Raw genomic sequence first — 21077 nt, forward strand, 5'->3', positions numbered from 1 at the left:
CACTCTGTATAATGGGCTCCAGTTTCATCCACCTCATTAGAACTGATTCAAATGAATTTTTTTAATGGCTGAGTAATATTCCGTTGTGTATACGTACCACAGCTTTCTTATCCATTCATCTGCTGATGGACATCTAGGTTGCTTCCATGTCCTGGCTATTATAAACAGTGCTGCGATGAACATTGGGGTGCATGTGTCTCTTTCAGATCTGGTTTCCTCGGTGTGTATGCCCAGAAGTGGGATTGCTGGGTCATATGGCAGTTCTGTTTCCAGTTTTTTAAGGAATCTCCACACTGTTCTCCATAGTGGCTGTACTAGTTTGCATTCCCACCAACAGTGTAAGAGGGTTCCCTTTTCTCCACACCCTCTCCAGCATTTATTGCTTGTGACTTTTGGATAGCAGCCATTCTGACTGGCGTGAGATGGTACCTCATTGACATTTTGATTTGCATTTCTCTGATAATGAGTGATGTTGAGCATCTTTTCATGTGTTTGTTAGCCACCTGTATGTCTTCTTTGGAGAAATGTCTGTCTAGATCTTTGGCCCATTTCTTGATTGGGTCATTTATTTTTCTGGAATTGAGCTGCAGGAGTTGCTTGTATATTTTTGAGATTAATCCTTTGTCTGTTTCTTCATTTGCTATTATTTTCTCCCATTCTGAAGGCTGTCTTTTCACCTTGCTTATAGTATCCTTCGTTGTGCAAAAGCTTTTAAGTTTCATTAGGTCCCATTTGTTTATTTTTGCTTTTATTTCCAGTATTCTGGGAGGTAGGTCATAGAGGATCCTGCTGTGATTTATGTCGGAGAGTGTTTTGCCTATGTTCTCCTCTAGGAGTTTTATAGTTTCTGGTCTTACATTTAGATCTTTAATCCATTTTGAGTTTATTTTTGGTGTGGTGTTAGAAAGTGTTCTAGTTTCATTCTTTTACAGGTGGTTGACCAGTTTTCCCAGCACCACTTGTTAAAAAGGTTGTCTTTTTTCCATTGTATATTCTTGCCTCCTTTGTCGAAGATAAGGTGTCCATAGGTAGGTGGATTTATCTCTGGGCTTTCTATTTTGTTCCATTGATCTATATTTCTGTCTTTGTGCCAGTACCATACTGTCCTGATGACTGTGGCTTTGCAGTAGAGCCTGAAGTCAGGCAGGTTGATTCCTCCAGTTCCATTCTTCTTTCTCAAGATTGCTTTGGCTATTCGAAGTTTTTTGTATTTCCATACAAATTGTGAAATTATTTGTTCTAGTTCTGTGAAGAATAGTGTTGGTAGCTTGATAGGGATTGCGTTGAATCTATAGATTGCTTTGGGTAGTATACTCATTTTCATAATATTGGTTCTTCCAATTCATGAACATGGTATATTTCCCCATCTGTTTGTGTCCTCTGATTTCTTTCATCAGTGTTTTACAGTTTTCTATGTATAGGTCTTTTGTTTCTTTAGGTAGATATACTTGTAAGTATTTTATTCTTTTTGTTGCAATTGTGAATGGTATAATTTCTCTTTCTGTTTTCTCATTGTTAGCGTATAGGAACGCAAGGGATTTCTGTGTGTTAATTTTATATCCTGCAACTTTACTATATTCATTGATTAGCTCTAGTAATTTTCTGGTAGAGTCTTTAGGGTTTTCTATGTAGAGTATCATTTCATCTGCAAACAGTGAATTTCACTTCTTCTTTTCCTATCTGGATTTCTTTTTCTGCTCTGATTGCTGTGGCCAAAAACTTTCAAAACTATGTTGAATAGTAGTGATGAGGGTGGGCACCCTTGTCTTGTTCCTGATTTTATGGGAAATGCTTTCAATTTTTCACTATTGAGGATAATGTTTGCTGTGGGTTTGTCATACATAGCTTTTATTATGTTGAGGTATGTCCTTCTATTCCTGCTTTATGGAGAGTTTTTATCATAAATGGATGTTGAATTTTGTCAAAGGCTTTTTCTGCATCTATTGAGATAATCATATGGTTTTTATCTTTCAATTTGTTAATGTGGTGTATTACATTGATTGATTTGCGGATATTAAAGAATCCTTGCATTCCTGGGATAAAGCCCACTTGGTTGTGATGTATGATTTTTTTTAATATGTTGTTGGATTCTGTTTGCTAGAATTTTGTTAAGGATTTTTGCATCTATGTTCATCAGTGATATTGGCCTATAGTTTTCTTTTTTTGTGGCAAAAAATATGGAATGCTTCATGAATTTGCATGTCATCCTTGCACAGGGGCCATGCTAATCTTCTCTGTATCATTACAATTTTAGTATATGCTGCCAAAGTGAGCACTACTGATAAGTTTTTATTAATGTTAAGAAAGTACATATATCATTCTTGAAAAGAGCATTATGTCTTTGGTTTCCCCTGATGAATACCTTTCTAATATACTTTGAATTGATTACCAATATGGTATTTTGGGAAAGCTTACCACTCTAATTTCATCAAAATCTACACAGATCACATTATTTATAAAACTTAAAATGGCAGCTAAAATTTGTTTAACTTAACTTTAGAAGTACTGCTCTTCATGCCTCTGATAAGATTGATGAAAACTAATAATGTTACTGAGGTTTTCATTTCAAACCCATCTTTTGTCAAAAGTAACAGGATAGAATATCTCCAGTTTCTTTAATTACATTAGAAAAATTTGGCAGGGGTACATCCCTGGAGATTCAAAAAATAAATAAATAAATAAAAGTCAGATGAGCTGTTTTTAATCATTTTTTGATAACAGTATCAACAAGATAGGTGGTTAAATGGGTTCAGGAACCTTGTGAATATGCCCTTCTGACCTAAATGCTTCTTAACATAAATTTCATATTGATTTGGCCTTCTTAGAAATCTAACCTCGTTTCATTGTTTTGAATTAACAATGATATCACCCTAAATTCTTAAATCACTCTTTAAAACTGAAGGAGGACCAAAGAGAACTAGTATTTTCTGAACTGGCTCTTCAACAGAGCCCTTTACATATCATATCTAATTTATCACTTGCAAGAGCTCTCTGAGGTAGATTTCATTACCCCGATTTTACAAATGAAAAAAAAAACAAACCAGATTTGGAGATATGTGTAACTTGTCCAAGGTTATCCAGGCAACATGTGGCAAAAGAAGCCTTTTATCCCTGGCCCAACTCCCAACTCCTTTTCTGACCTGTGTGACAGTGGAGGATATTATGAGAAATTATTTTTTCCTGTTTCATGATCATTGAACTTGGGGGTGAAAGAAAAGACCACTGCCCCCAGAATACTCTTCCCCTTGGAACTCTCAGTTATTCTGAGGTGGAAATTTAGTCAGCTAGTCACAAGGAATCTCTTCTCAGCTTGCTTATTCACATCTCCAAAGGTATAAAGGACAGTCAGCTTCTAAAAGAAAAATGATTCCATCTGGCCCATTGATCAGTGTTCTAATAAAAAGTCTGACCAGAAAGGAGGTAGAAATTAAAAGCTTTGAACTGTAACTGTCCCAGTTTCTTGGTTCTCTAACAGACATCAGAAAGTTGACTTGATTTTGGTGAAAACATAAAAAGAAAAGCCAAGATGCTGACATGTATTGTTTCTAGGAAAATCAGATACACATGTGACAACACATTTTGTTTTAAATTAGTAAGTCATTAATATAGTGCAAAGAGACATTTCACATTATGAAAAGGTAATTCTGTTAAACTCTCTACAAATGAATTTCATTTTACTGAAGTCTTATGGGAGACACAGTTTTGTATTTCACGGAGATGCTGTGGCCTCACCTACTGAACCAAGAGACGTTCTTGGTTTCCTGTGTTTTTCAAGACCCACAATTAAATTTCATATCGTAGGGACAACAAATGTATTATTCTAAGTAACTTGACTCTAGGGGAATATCAACTACTTCACAGGTAGAATACAAATATCATTCTCACTTTAAATCTGAGTAAACAGTCTTAAAGACTTTCTAAATCCTATTATACGTACAAACTTTGCATGTAAAGGTTGAGCCGAGCAGGCAGAGGAGTGTAAGTAAACACATCCTTCTCCCATAAGTACACAGTATTGAATGGAGGAGAAAGGGGCTTTCTACTCTATTCCCTCAATCCCTCAATCAAAGACCTTTTAAAAGAAAAGGCAGAGTTAAAATAATAACCTCAGCTCCATGATAAGGAACTTCTGTATTTGAATTTCATTGAATTATAGAGTTAGATAGTGTCTCCTGGGGGTCTGTAAAATGGCAGCCACCTCCCCAGACCACCACGACCACCCTCTAACCCACACCATTTACAGAAATTCAAAGTTTCTTCAGGTCAAAACAGTGGAGGCTCAGGGTCTCAGTTTTTCTCTCCCACGAGAGCACAGGATCCTTTGATCTGAAATCTAATGATAATCTATTTTGACCTATATTTTAAAAATTTCATTTAAAATCTTGACACAATAACCAGAGAGTGACCTTTAAGAGGGAGGCAGCAGATTGTAACAGAAAGAGTGGACTGGGGAGTTTGATTCTTCAGTCTCATTTTCTTCATCTACAAAATGGGAATCAGTACATGGATTCTGTGAGAACTGGAAATGATCAAAGCCTTGGCACAGTTCCTCATGCACGGCAGTGCTCACTAAGTGGTTGTTATTATGGCTGTGATAGTCGTTGTGTAAGCAGAAGTTCTTATAAAGCCTCCCGATAAAATGGCCTTGCTGGTAATTACAGACATGTAGCTTCTTCATCTCTTATCAATCTTAAACCATCTTAGAAAAGCACTTTTGGTATTGGCATATGTTTATACGTTTGAATTAAAATGTAAAACCTCACTCAGTTCTTACTTAAGCATTGACCTATTGCAATTTAATATCAGATGACTGTTGCCATCCTACAAAGAGATGCGGCACAGCTGGGGCTCTGGAGGCACAATTCAGTAAAAGAACTAAGTGATGGGGCAGAGCCTGTGTGAGATGACAAAGATGCTTCAGGTACTTTGCAAAGAAAAGGGAGCTTCCTGACCCAACAAAGGCAAACATTTTATCTTAACTGATTCTAACCCATAAAGAACCTGACAAACAGTTCCTACATTCCTTCTAGAAAGCAAAGAATTCATGATATGGAGACAAATAAGCTTCCACTGCAATTTCAGGAAAAAATATTCTTCTAGGCCCCCAAGACAGTAGTGATAGCTGAGTAAACACATGAAAGCGTTGATGTACTAGCTACCTTATAGCCAAAGAAGAAATGTGTTTGCTACAAGCTTGTTTCCTCTCTCTGGCCTTCTGCTTCTAAGCTGGCCATCAGGCATCTATTGTCTTCCTGCTCCTCTTGGGTCTTGTGATCATCTGCCCCCACACTCATTCCAAAAGAAATCGTAGTGGGGTTTAGTCTCCCTAGCATTCCAGTTCTTCTGCAATTCTAGACTAGAAACCACGGGAGCATCACCATCATGACAAGGAAGCTATAGGAAAGGCTGTTGGAAACCCGATTTCCAGGTCTGCAAGAAGTACATGACATTTTAAAGGCATTCTACAAGGTTCTAATAACCGTTGAGAGAATAATTTAACATTTAAACTTCAACAACTGACCCACTAGCCCTGACGCGAGTTAACTACAATTTTCCAGAAAATCATGAGGAATAGCTTGCTTACGTTACTCTGGTGCTTATTGACCTCCATGGCATGTTTGATCTCAGGCGGCTCCTTCATGTGAGCATAATCTGAGACTCCTTTGGCAGCATCATGCTTCTGCCTGTAGGCAATCTGAAGGAAAAAACAAATAACTGTTAGTTTCATTTGGAGGTGTATGAAATTTCTTACCCGTTAAATTTCAGTGTTTTGCTAGGATTTTACATAGTATTTGGTCAAATTTGCCTAAGCCTTTATAACGAAATAATAAATACAATACTTTAATCTTTGTGCTTCTGTTTAGACTCCTAATTCCAACTCATGTCATTTATTTCAGAAGTTTTTGTCCACATGCTAAAATCCCCACTTGTATTCCTCTAGCTTAAATCTCATCTACAGTTTTGGGAAATCTTTCCACAACCAAGAGGTTTTAGAGTAATATATGTTCAAGGTTTAAATCCTGGAAAAGTAAGTGACAAAACTGGGGAAACAATTGGATATTTAAAAGTGAACTGTTCATTTTTTAATTGACTGTTATAATTTTATGGAGGCACAACTATAATATTAAATAAATCTTATTAAAAGCCCTAACCTTTGGGAGAAAATATAATGAAAGTCTCACATATGTCAAGCCTTGTTCTCTGTTAGACAAATAAGCACCTTCGCAATGACACCCATCAGTACCACGTTAAATCTGCCCCACACGTGGTTGGAGAGAAGGTGTGAGAATAATCAGAAGTACTTCAGAGGTAGAAATAACCAAACTCAAAAACAGAGTTAAAAATTAAAGGAGATCCCTAAGACAAAATTATCCCCTTCCAGGTAGTCTATTCCTATATTATCCTGTTTATTTCCCTTGTAAGTTTAAATTACAAGCTTTCATCTTCGTAAATTTCTGTCTTCTCTTACTAGAATGCAACTGTCTAATTCACTAAATCCTTATCACCCAGAATAGTGCTTGACATAAACTGCAATAAACATTTGCTCAGTGAGTGAATAAATTAATAAATAAGTGACTAAATTAATGAGAATAAAACAAGAATAAATTAAGTAATTACTTTTAAATGAAAATATATGTTAAAAGTTTAATGATAAGATGCTAAATGGAATTGGAATTACTTGGTGCAAAATGTGTGTGCTTAGTACAACTATTCAAGTTCAAAACTCTTTTCTGACTTCCTCACCCAAGTTTGTTTTTTTTTTTAAACTTCCAGTGAAAGAGAACTCAACCTGGGCATCACAGTTTCTAAATTTTGAAGGTTCTGACACAAAGTTCCTCCTTTAATGAAACTCAAATCTATCTCCCCAGCAATGCAACCATTTGGCCATACAGGAGGATTCTAGTTAACAGGACAGAACTCTAAATGTGGGAATCCAGCTCTCAGTGATTTCCACTCCCAGAATATCTGTGCAGATTAAGGCACTAAACCCCTGTATAGTCTACACACTCTCAAAAGTACAAATTCCAACTCTTCCACCTCTTTGCTAAGGTGTCCACAATATACCAGATATGGCCTGACTGGTCCTAATTAGAATTCTTCAATTTAATCTAGGTTATCATCTCTAATGTGCTAAATGCTGTTAGTACATCCATAGATCATGCCAATTTCTTTTCGATTACTATGTTGAGATTTCTGTCAACGAATGCCCCTAAGTCTTGCTCACTCCTGCTTAGCTCTGTTCCTACATCTGATTATTAAGCTTCCCATATAGCACCTCATGTTATTCCAGGGATAATTCATCATGCTAGAGTCTGTTCCCTGATTTAATCCATCAGGAAATCTAATTTTGATGAACATATCTTTAAAATGTTCACCAATTAATTATGTTAAACAGAAACCCATTAAGAACCTCCATTCAGGCTGAGAAAGCCCATCACCCCAGTTCCATTACATTCTATAACTTGGTGGGGGGAGGAGTTTAATGGGTGGCCAAGTCTCTTAAGCCAAGGAACAACTTTTGAGATCTGCTGTAAGTAAAAAGAACTAGCATATGCCTGTCTCCTTTCTGCTGGATGCCAGGTTGATTCTGTGTTTTTGACTGTGGCACTTGTGACATTATAAACATAACCAATGCAGCTGATCGTTTTGTGGGTTATCATAGAAGTAGTGAGTCATCAGGCACAATTTTAAAGAGCACTCTTTCTTAAAAAGGCTATGTAATTTTCTACTTGCTGCATTAAAATAGTCATTTCATTTATAGCTGCTACTAAGCACCACTTTAGAATTACGATTACATCAAATTGGAGGCAGCTGAACTTTAATTTATCATATTAATTTTCATCCTTAAAATAGCTAATGGAAACGCACGTTGAGCTAATAAATTTGATTTCTTAGGATGTATCATTATTGTGTAGCATTTCCCTAGGTTAACACTGTGTTCTTCATAGCTTGTGAGTTAAGGCTGCTATGGCACTGGACACCTAACTAGGGGAAGATATTTTCAGTAGTCTTATATAAACTATATGTAAATATGTTTACACAAGGAATATATAAACTTATATATTTCATCATATATGTTTATATCTCATCTCTACATATAAAAGATGTATTATATTTCTGATTTGCAGTATATTTCATAACTACTATACAGGTACTGAAGTGAAAGTGGCTCAGTCGTGTCCAGTTCTTTGCAACCCCATGGACTAAATAGTCCATGGAATTTTCCAGACCACTGGAGTGGTCTTTCCCTTCTCCAGGGGATCCTCCCAACCCAGGGATCAAACCCAGGTCTCCCCCATTGCAGGCAGATTCTTACCAGCTGAGCCACAAGGGAAACCCAAGAACACTGGAGTGGGTAGTCTATCCCTCTTCCAGCGGATCTTCCTGACCCAGAAATCTAACTGGGGTCTCCTGCACTGCAGGCAGATTCTTTACCAACTGAGCTATCAGGGAAGCCAATCCCATAACACAGGCAACCCTGAAGCTATGGAAACAGGACCTTGTGGCCACTGTAGATACAAACATAAGCTCTCATAAATCTTCGCTGTTCAGATGCTTGAGCAGCCTGTATCACTTCTATGATAAGGGATTATTTAGCCTCAGCGTGAGACAGCCCCTGTGAGAAGGGTCTCACCACTTCATGGCACAGTCCATCCATTTCCAGAACCTTTCTTTGTGATCTTTGTAAAATTTTTAGTGAGAGTTACCTAACAATATGTCCTCCTAAAATCTCCACATCTGTCTCTCTTTTTTTAAAGGGATTTCTATGTATCAGTCATTTTCTATAAGGAGCATTAGCCTTGTCACTTCAATCTGAATAGAAGCATTTGAGAACATTTGCAAATTGATTTGAAGATAATAATTTGTCCCAATATCAAAAGTTTAGGATACTTTTCACTAGAAACTGGAACATGCTCACATTTTAGAATTTGCCTCATATTCTAATTCAGGTTGCCACAAATCTGATACTATTTGGACACAGTAAAAGGTTAGTTCTTTAATCATCACAGATACTATTAAATTGTTCTACTTTCTTGCCTGTCATTATCAGGTAAGCTCTGAGAATTCCAATTTTAACAATAATAAAATAGATTTATGTGTATCTAAAGAAATGTTATTATAATTACATAAATCTTTGAAATAGACACCTTCTTCAGAATCCAGGTATTTCCTTTCTAACAAGTTCAAAGGCTAATTATGACCCTGGGCAGCGATGCTTCTTGAGAGCACATATATTTCTTTCTTAGGGTGCATATTCTCCTCTGGAATAATACCTGTTACCAATTAAGTGACAATCTATTCTGGAAAAAAAAAGGAACAGATTCCAAAATGTCCAATATGGATTACTTTTTATGTTAAGTTCTATGTACACATAGTTTTGTACTATAGACATGCTTATGCCATAAAAATTTGAGAAAAGTTGTGCACTTGGAAAGCAATTAAGAATGTAAATATCTGAAAATGTTACCTTCCCCAGTAAGTATAAAACTAAGAAAAGATTTTTCTTTTCTTTATTGTATAACTGTTGCTTATTATTGTCACAAAAATCCTGTCAAATATCAAATGTTATAATTATTTGCTTTAAAAAGTACTCTGTATGATTAGCAAGTGGCTGGGTTACCGGGTGTTGGGTGGGAAAAAAAGGGCGGGCATATTAGTCATGGTCAGCCATGCAGAGTCCTGACATATATTTTTAGCCTCATGTTGCACAGCTGAGATTAGCTTACTGCCAAGCTGGGTACACAGTGGACATCTAAGTCTGTGATAATGAAGTACTTAAAGATATTCTGCAAAGAATAACTATACTTGGTGTTGTTCAAGAGTAATCTATTTTCAGACTATTTTAAAATTATCTACGTATCCTCTACTTAAAAATAAAAGGATTCTGGAGAAAGAAGTGAACTTGTTTAATAAAAAATTTAAAAAGAGGGGTAGAAATAGTAAGAAAGAGGTGGTAATGGATATAGCTTAGAACCCAGACTCTAGAGCAAATTCACCCGTGTTCATACGCTGGCTCTACTATTTGTCAGCTGTGTGACCTTGGGCAAGTCACCTAGCCTCTCTGTGCTTCAGTTTCCACACCTCCAAAATGAGACTATCTCATGGAGTTGTGAGCATTAAATGATATAAATATATCTGAAATGAATAGAACAGTACCTGACACATAGTGAGCATTTTTATGTATTTATTATTATTAACCAAAAATGTAGCATGAAAAATATAAACTATGTAAAAGGAAACATTTCTTTTAAAAAAATCAATCAACTGAACAAAAATCCATTTTACAAGTATCTATTGAACACCCCTTGTGTTCTAGGAGTCCTCAGACTCCTAAGCACAGAGATGGAGCAGGGAACAAGACAGATGAGGTTCCTGCTCTTATGGATGAATAAAGTAACCAAAAAAAAAAAAAAAAATCAGAGTGTACTATGAAGAAAACATAGCAATAATATGAGTGAGAAAGAGGTGAAATATTCTATTTTGAAATTCTGTTTTAAGGAACACAATAGATTAAGTGCATTAAGGATTCCTTCTGTGTTAATGTATTCTAAAAGGAAAATTACTCCTAACTCTCATGGATTCAAAATTAGCTTACATGATATAGTTCTTAAGTCTGTCTTCAACTTGCAATCATTAAAATAGCCATTTCCACCTGGTGGAGGCTTTTATGGGAGCCTGAGATAGTGTAAGTGAAAACACCATCCATCCACGAGGAAAAAAAAAAAAAATTCAGGAATCACTTGTTTAATTGAGGGAGCACAGATCTGTGGATCCTGTCTTTCACCATTAATTCTTTATGTGACTTTTAATAAGCTATGGGTATGTTCTCTCACAAGTTAAATCAAAGACTAGTTTAATATTTGCTATAAGATTGTAATCTAAGTAAATTGTCTAAATAAGATTCATATTTGCTCTGTTAGCAGTGGTGAATGGGGACTAGGAAAGACTGTATCATGTAACTAACACACTGGGAGGTCCTTGTCACTATCTGTGACTATCAGTGACCGTCACTATCCGTGACTGCTGACAGAACATGAATCAGTTGCTTCCAATGTTTCACTCCATATTTATTATCTAAGATAAACAACTCTTTATAAAATGCTAAACAATGTGTATTAGGTATATATTTGATTTACATAATTATATAATAATTTAGGAGAACCATACCTCACTCTGTAGCTGTGTAACTTCTCTGGCAAAGACACTGTCAATTGTGGCTGGCATCTGCTTATAAAGAGAATTGGAAAGGTCCGCCTTAATGGTGCCTTTGTATTTTGCCTGGGGGGGAAGAAGGAAAAGAAAAATAAATATGTCTTAGTTTTTCTTTTACTGTGAATATTGAAAGAGAATAAAGAAAAGTACTTTCTTAGGAAACAAATTAGTTGGGATTGACATATATACACTGCTATGTATAAACTAGGTAACTAATGAGGACCTACTGTATAGCTCAGGAACTCTACTCCAGGCTCTGTGGTGACCTAAATGGGAAGGAAATCCACAAACGAGGGGAGATATGTACACGAATAGCTGATTCATTTTGTTGCATGGCAGAAAATAACACAACATTGTAAAGCAACTATCCTCCAATAAAATATTTTTAAATATATAAAGTCAACTTTAATCTCAGATACCGAACCTAATGGTCATATTTGAAGAAATAAATCCAATTTATCATGGTAAAACCTTTAAATCAAACATGCAAGAAAATAACAACTGGAAGAGGGGGGTTGAGGGATGGGAGAAATGGGTGCAAAGCGGTCAAAAGGTACAAACTTCCAGTCATAAAATCAATACATGGGGGCATAAAATCTAGCATGGTGGCCACAGTTAATAAAACTGTATCACATATTTGAAAGTCACCAAGAGAATAAATCTTAAAAAATAATCATCATAAGGGAAAAAAAAGAAATAAGATGTGTCACTCCGTATGATGACAGACTTATTGTGGTGGTCCTTTCACAGTGCATACAAATATGGAGTCCTGAAACTAATATAGTATTCCACGTCAATTATACCTCAAATGAAAATTTTAGTTAAATAATGGTTATTTTTCTACTTAACCCCATGCACATTTCTAAAAGTAATTCTGTTTGTGTATCAACAATTTCATATATTTGATCATCGAAAAATATATGAGAATGAGACATCTGAGCTGTTCCAGAAAACACAAGTCATTAGAATTTGTCTAGAACCTGAACACAAAGGACAGCCTTCCTTTATTCAAGTCTTCTTAACTTCTTCCACCACAATGGCTGGGTGCTGAGGTGGGAGAGCTTTTTTGCTGTTTTTGCACTTTCCCACATACAATCTGCACTGCCTATAAATGATCTCAGTCATTACTCATAAAGAGAGACACTCATTCACTATTTCCTCTTGGGAAGATTAGGTTCAAAGGAATGTAACAGATTGCCCTCGTCCTTTTTTTTTTTCTCTGTAGTTAACTCCTTCAGGAAAAAGACTCAATTAATAATTAAGAACACCAAGTATTTCTCTGTGAAGGAGAAATAATATTTAATAGCTTACACAAGTAAACAAAACTGTGGCTTACCCCACTCTATCCACAAGTCCCTGACATTACTCTTACTTGGAGCCAGATTTGAGTGTTGATTCATTGTGCATATAACTTGTGTAAGCCTTGTGTTCCCATGACTCTTCAGATTTTCATACTTAAAATTTACCAGTTTTCTTCAAAATGCTTTCATGTTGGCAGAAATAATCGCAAGAATATCATGTTGATCTTTTTCCATCAACTTAAGAAACACTAGAGGTCAGTCATCTACAACACTATCTAATCATCTTCTTTTCATGTTTATCTCTTCAAAATGATCTATTCACAGACACTGGCACTGCCTCATCACAGAAATCACTGTTAACATTGTGCTTTATAAGACAATATAAGCTGCAGTTCTATGTGCGCTCAGAAAAAGATTATATGATTTTTCAGCTGGGAAATGAACGTAGCGCATTTCTTACTCTCTGGTTTCATAGCAGTATCTCTGTTGAACTGATCCTAACCAAAAATAGTTCAAACTGATCTGAAGTTACTTACCAAAGATACCACATTTTATGGAATCTGCTGATAAGTTTGACTTATTTTCAAAATGAGATTGGATCATTTATATCTAATAAGTCTATTAAGAAATAAAATAATGGAACTTCTGAAACTATTTTGTCAGTACTTTCTATTGAATAAAAATATCTCTTTTTAATTTGATGTAAATGAAAAAGGTTAGTCAATATAGATATGACGGAAACATATCAACAATAGATAATAAGCTACCAGTTTACATGAGTTAATTGACATAATGCATAGAATTACATAATTATACATTTATTATTAATATCAACATTCAGTGGTATTATCAGAAACATTATTCTCTAATTTTAATACACAAATTTTTATCTACATAAATAGAAAATAATCCAAGCCATTTAAATAGTTTTGATACCTTACCTCAGAAATAAAAGCACCAATGTGTTTTACATGGTTTAGCATAGGCGTGTCAGTCACAAACGTACACTTGTCTTTAGACTTTTTATACTCTTCTTTATAATGGATCTAAAAGAGAGAACATTTTACATAAGAGAAAAAAAACAACTGTAATGCTCCCTTTTTGAACAGAAGAATTAACCTGCACAAGTCTATATTCTGAAATAAATACTCCAATGTGGAATGACGCTCAAAACAAGCCAAATCAAATAAACTGATATCCAGCCCAGGACGACAAAGGTGATGAGGCAGGGTAAGAAAAAGGCTGCTCTTTAGATAAGCAAGGGTACAGTTACCATCAAGGATCATGTGTGTTGGACCCACACTGACTGTGGGTCCCATTTGTCCAGCTTCTTCAGCATAATTAAGAAACATTGGTACGACGTATAAAATAGCTAACTCATGAGACTCTACCGTATAAGACAGGGAACTCTGCTCAGCGCTCTGTGGTGACTTAAATGGGAGGGAAATCCAAAAAAGAGGGGATATGGGTATACATACAGCTGCTTCATTTTGCTCTACAGTAGGGACTAACACAACATTGTAAAGCAACTATACATCAAAAAAATTAATTAAAAAACAAATGTTTTCTTTATTTTAAAAAGAAGCATTGCATAGGCTTCCCAGGTGGCTCAGTGGTAAGGTAAGAATATTGGAATGGGTAGACACTTGCTTCTCCAGATTTTCCCAATCCATGGGAAATGCCATGGACAGAGGAGCCTGGCGGGCTACAGTCCATGGAGTTGTAAAGAGTTGGACACAACTTAGGAACTAAACAACAACAAAGTATTGCATACTCAGAAGACTCCTTTATCACTTGATTTCTTCAAACCATGCTAAAATTTCTCAGTAAATAAATCTAGTTCTGTGCTAAGCATGGCCTTTCTCAAGATAACTTGAATACTGAGAACTAACACAATTTCGAGGGAATAAGTATAGCAGATGTACATAAAATAGGTATATCCAATTTACACATTTTTTGTGTAGCTATGTCATATCACACACACAAACTTTAACTCACATCTTTAAAAAAAAAAAATTCTCCATTTCACTCATACAATTGTCCTAATTTATTGTTACTTTAAGCCACACACCCTAACAGGTAAGCCTATGGTCAAACAGAAACACAGTTGACTACCTCTGGGTTTAAAGTTAGGAGTCATCAGGACAGATGTGACCAATTAAGAAGATGACGAAATTAAACAAATGGAGATTACTGTTAGCATCATTACCTAGACATGCTGGATTAGAGGAGGGGGCAAAAATTGTGGCCACAGTGGGATTCTGGTTATTAATTAATTATGCTCAAATCAAAGGTTGAATATCCAATTTAGGAGAACCCATAGGCCTCCCCAACCTCCTCCCCTCCCCCAAGCATAGAACCCACCCAGAAAGCCTGTCACCTGTGGCGATCACTGCAGAATGCCCCCTTGTGGTGGCAGGCAGACAAAGGACAAAGTCCAGAAAGGCTTAGCTGAGCAATCCTCATTTCTTCTTTCCAATTCACCAGTGAGAGGAGTCACTCTTCCTCCCCTCAGGAGAGGCCAGGATTACTCTGCGAGAAGATCCCGCATGGGCAGATAAGTCAAAAAGAAGTCAGGAACTATAGAGAGGGACCTGAAATGTAATCACTAATTGCCATCCAACCTGATAACTGGGCAGGCAAAACTGATGACTGTTTGAGAGGATGAAGGTAATTTGCTGAAAGTTGTATCACCCTGTAATAAAGTCATGCTTATCTACCCAAGACTGTAAATACTCAGACTGAAAAAAATGTCATAGTTCAGATGATAAATTACATGGCCTCCCTAATTACAGCCTAAAAGTGAAGTTTAATGGTATACACTACCTGGTTCTTAAAGAACATGACTAATGTTGATGTTACACTTTAACATGACATAGAGATTTCACCATATTTGAACAGACCTAAGGGGCATTATTTGACCTGAGGTATAACCAGCCACAAACATACTGAGTAATGTTATTTTAAATGCCATATTTCATGGTGATGACTCAGATATTAGATGCTGACCACATTAAAACATTTGCTTTATTCATGAAATCAACATTAGAACATATTTATCTTATCTGAGCACTAAATTGCTTTTTTTTTTTCTTCTCAGAGATTAGCCATAATTTTAGGTCTCTGAAAATCACCGTCCTCAGTCACTAGTAATTAAACCGTTAATGGCACTATGATAAATAGTAGGCTATTTTGATCATAAGGAGAAAAAAAAGTATCTCTGTTATATAATTAAGCATGAGAGAAAATAAGCTATCATTAGGTTTAAGTTTGGCTCATTATTTTTATCTTTCGCCACCATCTCTTCCCTCTCGCATTCACATTCTTCACAGCAGTGGTATGTGCTGTGGCTACAGCCTCTGATAAGCTCTGACTTGAGCAGAATGTTCAGGACAGGAGCTAGGGATAAAGGTGAAGTATTTACTTCCTCTGCTATGCAGGCAAATAGTTGAGTCTTAAGTGTGCTTTCCATTCCTTTCTTTGGTCTTTATTTAAAAGATACACACACACAAACACCTACTATATGCTTATTGTCACTCATATTGTATTTCTAATGAATTTTACAACATGACAGACAGGAAGCATATGATCTTAAATTTTTATATAAAGAATACCACGAATTAGTAGCTTTCGTATACCAGGAGAATTGGAAAAAATAGATGAATGGGAACTACGTCGATGATTAATACTAAATCTTAGGTAAAATAAAAATCACTGAGTAGACAGTCAGTTCCAAATCTAACAGATGGCCCCATCTATTGGATAGATTGCCTCTCCAATCCCTTTCTTTCCTAACAATAGAACTCAAGTGTATTTACGGGAGGAGATATGCCCCTACCGCAGCCGCAAAGGACAAACTGCTCTGAGACAGGCATGGCTTTCTCATTCCCTTTGGCCGGTGATGGGTCAGGGAGGACAGGTGCCCAGCTCTGGCCATGAGACATTCTTGGAAGTCTCCCCAGCATTATTACTGGTGAAGCTCATACAAGGGGAGAGACTTGCTGACACAGCCCATTGACACCTCGCCCATCCACCTTTTGTTTTTCCCAACCACAGAAAAACAGCAGGAACCAGGCCATCACAAGACAATAAACCACCATACCAATGATGGCAGAGCAGAAGGAAAGGAGCCTGAGAGACTGATAACATCAAGGCTGAAGCCCCTCTGTCCAGGATTCATCTCAAAAAAATAGTCATCTATCTGTTAAGCCTCTGTGCTAGGATTTCTGTGTTCTGTGCAGCCATCTGCACTCACAACCAACACACAATCCAAAGCTGATGACTTAATGTCAATAAGATGCCCTAAATAATTTACTGTCTGCTGACCTCACCCATTAATCCCACCATGTCTCAACTACAGTTCGACTTAAATTAGTTGAGTGTGCTTCCTCTTCTTAGCCTAGTTTCTTTCACTTTACTGTGAGACCAGCTAATGGCCGAAAGCTGAAGACAGATGTAGAAATGTTAGAGGGTATTTCCTTTTGCAAGCATTCTTAACCAGAAGGAGCTAGGAAGTCTTTTCATAAATGGAACCACATTGGCTAAATGCAATGAACCCTGGAAGACAGAACTGTGGCTCTAGCACTGTGTCTTAACTGAGGCGCTCAGAGCCAAGGCTGCTCTCCCAGGTTTCTGAACCCCATTGGAGCTTTCTCTGGAGGGGTAACCATGGAATCCCATGTTTTCAGCATCGGGAAGGGTTACCCACAATAAACAATGTTCACTTGCCTGGAAAATGTTCTTCCTGCTGCCACACAAATGAACACCCTAAAAAGGTTTGAATCAAAACACTGAGTCAGAGGCTTCTGGCAAATGCGGGCTCACTTGCTCTGCAGAGACTCTTTATCCTAATTTACAAGAAACATACAAAGGGTCCCTTTTAACTTACTATTTTTTATGACCACCCTACAAAAGGCTCCCAGATCCATGATGCTGACTGTTCAGTGTAGTCAGTGGGTTTGATTTATTCAAGGAATTGATTAGATAGCTGAGTAACAGGACAAAATACCAAAGAGAGGATAGCTGGGGAAATAAAAAGCATTACATGGCTAAGAGAAAAATAAAAAAGGCTGCCTCAGAGAACCAGGTGTCTTTCAAGATTGGGAAGTGAGCTATGCAGAGGGAAAACCCCACAGTATGGGCAGAGCACGTGCAGAGCAGAAACTAGGCAAGGCAAAAAAAAAAAAAATTTTTTTAATTTTTTTTAAATGCCTCATACTGATCCCCAAAATGAAGCCATCTGATCTGAAAAAGAGACATTTATTTCTATGGAGAATTCTAAACAGTGCAAGCCTTCCAGGACTTATCACTAGGCCATTCTTATTTAACATTTTAATGAATTATCTGGCAGGGGCATGATACAGCGAAGTCTGCAGGTCTGCTGATGACCTCGCGCTCTTATGAAGAGGGAGACGGTAAACTGAAAGAGACGAACTGCAGAAGCTCTCAAAGGGCTGTGCGAGAGGACAGGCCACTACAGATTAGATCATCCATAGCAAGGGAAAATCACTCGGACTATTAAAAGAGGATGGGCCCTACGTGATCAGCTACAAGTCAGAAATTAGGACTGGAAATGGCTGAGGATGCTCTCCTTCCTGAGGCTGATCTAACAGCTTTCTGCAGCCCACCCCCCCTTAGTCCAAGAAACTGTAAATATCATCACAAAGCAGGCAGGAAACAGTAGGCTTCCGTACTCATAATCACAGCCACCCACATCTGGACCTCTGTGCACAGTTCTTGTTATTACATCCTGATAAAGACACATGAAAGCTCAAAGAGGTCCAGAGAGGAATGATCAGAATGATAACGAAGGGGATGCAGAGAGACTGTGCCATGAAGAGAAATCCATGAAACCAACCTTCTCATCTGGAAAATGGAGCAGAGTGAGGGGCTACCAGCCAGGCGCTGGACTTGCCAGATCTAAACCTAAATCTTGTCCCCATCCCTGACTAGTCAGGTGGCCAAGGACAAGCTGCTCAATGCCGGGTTTCACCACCTCTGAACTAAGGCTCACGGGGCCTACGGCACTAGCTCAACTGTGGCATGAAATGCAGTATTGCACGTGGAGTGCCTGGCACACAACAGCAGAGAAGGACATCGTGGCGGCCAAGGTTTGGGAGTCAGATAGACCTTGTTCCAAATCCCAGGTCAGTGTCTCACTACCTGTGTGATTTGATCAAGAAAATGTGAGCCTGGGACTTCCCTGGTGGTCCAGTGGTTAAGAATCAGCCTTGCAATGCAAGGGACGCAGGTTCAATCCCTGGACAGGGAACTAAGACCCCATGTGCTATGGAGAAGCTAAGACTGCAAGCTGCAACCAGAGAGTCCATATGCTGCAATGAAAAATACCGCATGCTGCAACAAAGACACGATGCAGCTAAATAAATATAAATAAGAAAATGTGAGCCAGCTTCTTAAAGCTTCAAGATGTAGGACTCTACAAAGCAGGCAAACAGAAAACCAAATTCACATGGTGACAAGCTGCAAACAGATTGCCTTCAAACAAACAAAAAGGCTCAGGTAAACGCATGGATTTCCCCCTTGGGATATAAAGGATTATAAAACAAAACTAAAGTCCTTGAAGGTTTGTCTTTAAGATTGAGACTGGGGCAGAGACTGGTGGACTAAATTAAATGTGAGCACAAACAGATGGACACTATCAGAGACATAATAAAGACTTGACTGGAACTCCAATCTAACTCAATTCGTCCTTTCTATATTTGTTTTTAGCTCTGTATTGATGCAATTTCAAATATACATTTTAGACCACCATCTAGTCATGCAGACAACACAACAAAGAAAAGAATTTCAAATTTAAGTTAATCTGCTCCATATAAAAACATTGATGACACCAAGTGTGAATGAACAAGTTATTACTTAATAATACTATTTAATTACATTTCTAAAAACAATAGAAATTTGATTCAGTCCAATCCCTGAAACTCTTCCAGAAAGGTTAAATTAAAATCTGATTTAAAAATAATTGTACAAACTTGATTCTTTTTTTTTTTTTAGAAACAAAGAAAGCAATTGTTCAGACTGTGCACTGGTAAATATAAAAATTTCAAAAATTGAACCAGTATTTTAATAAGTATGAAATTCTCTTTGGAAACAAAATGTCAACATGTACACAGATATAAACTAGGCCACAGTAATATGATCTAAATATTTAAGTAGAACAGGCTATGCAATATAAACTGATCATAAACAGAAATTGCTCTCACGTATTTGACTTCACCTACATTAGAGTGAAATACCATGGCTTTTGCTTTGTCAAAACAGTAAAGGCCATCGCCCCTCACTACAAGATTGGTTTTGAAGTCACTGAGAAATGCTCTTATCACCTACTAACTAAAGTTGTCACTTTAATAGTTTATATAACTTGACTCAGCCACAAACACACCTCAAGCAAAACAACATTGAAAGAGGTACTATCTCCAGAGTTATGGAACTTGAAGTTTTAAATGGTCACATTACTAATATTTGTGTAATACATAATAATAAAGCTAAGGTAAATTTTGCATGAAAGCTATAGGACAGATAACATGGCAAACTGGCCAAGAGACAGGGCTTCATGTTCAAGTCCTACTCCCCACTATTTAACTGTGTGATCCAGGCAAATTACTTAACCTCTCGGAGGGAGCCTTCTTTTCCCTCACCTCTAAAATGGGAAAACAAGAGAACCTACCTCACAAGCTGCATTACCTGGCACTTAGCCCTCAATAAATCTTAGCTGTTGTTGCTTTTACTATCACTGTTGTTGCCGTTATCATTTCATTATTATCATAGCTTACAAAGAACTTTTACATATAGTAGCTTGTGATGAATATTAAGAAACAGCACAAACAAACACTCAATTTAAAATTTAATTACATTACATGTCAAGTATACAGGAAGGGTTCTGATGTCCACCATCCCGGCTCTTCTAACAAACCAGAAGGGAGCACATCTATAAAATGTGATTGGACGGATACAAGATTAATTTATAGAGACAATCGTTAATAACAGCTAGCATCTCTTTACTCACAATGTTCCAGACAATTTACTAAACACTTCAAATGTGTTATTATTTCTTAATCTTAGTATTTTAAACACTTCCCTTGAGGAACTGTGTCCCACCAACCTGCCCAGAGTTACTGTTAAACTACTCAGGCAGGCAGATTTCAGAAAACACTGACTATATGGCCCAGGATTGACTTCCTCTGCAAATAAAAGTTTGTGAACTATTCTGATTATCTTGCTTAAGAACAACAACAGAACTAACCAGTTCTCTGCTCCCCTTTCTAGATAAGACAGGCACCTACTCACACTTCATGAGGCATCTTCTCTGTGTACCACCAATTCTCATATAACTGTTCTAGTGAGGATCATCTAAATTCTCATCCCAAGAGAACACATTTCCCTTGCTTCTACCATCCTAGTTTATGTATTTACTATAGATAAATAGGTAGACAGAAAATATATAGATTGTTGTTGTTCAGTCGCTAAATTGTGTCTGACTTTCTGTGACCCAATAGACTGCAGCACACCAGGCTCCTCTGTCCTCCACTATCTCCCAGAGTT

General features: G+C 37.1%; 1 protein-coding gene and 1 non-coding gene across 4 annotated transcripts in view; both read right to left on the reverse strand.

The window, feature by feature from the left end:
* NEBL (nebulette) overlaps nt 1-21077 on the reverse strand; it is a 380361-nt gene that overhangs the window by 108636 nt on the left and 250648 nt on the right. The window contains exons 3-5 of one of the 3 annotated variants that reach the window (XM_043478746.1): nt 13457-13561; nt 11170-11280; nt 5585-5695 (exon numbers count right to left, since the gene is read on the reverse strand). The exons of the other annotated variants lie outside the window; for them this stretch is intronic. Of the exons in view, the coding sequence (XP_043334681.1) occupies nt 5585-5695; nt 11170-11280; nt 13457-13561 (327 nt within the window). The remainder of the gene's footprint in view (nt 1-5584; nt 5696-11169; nt 11281-13456; nt 13562-21077) is intronic. 3 annotated transcript variants of the gene reach the window in all.
* On the reverse strand, nt 2172-2274 carry LOC122449005. Its single transcript, XR_006271826.1, has one exon. It is a non-coding gene; the product is annotated as a U6 spliceosomal RNA (small nuclear RNA).

The sequence above is a fragment of the Cervus canadensis genome, chromosome 10 (assembly GCF_019320065.1).
Source record: "Cervus canadensis isolate Bull #8, Minnesota chromosome 10, ASM1932006v1, whole genome shotgun sequence".
Lineage (NCBI taxonomy): Eukaryota > Metazoa > Chordata > Mammalia > Artiodactyla > Cervidae > Cervus > Cervus canadensis.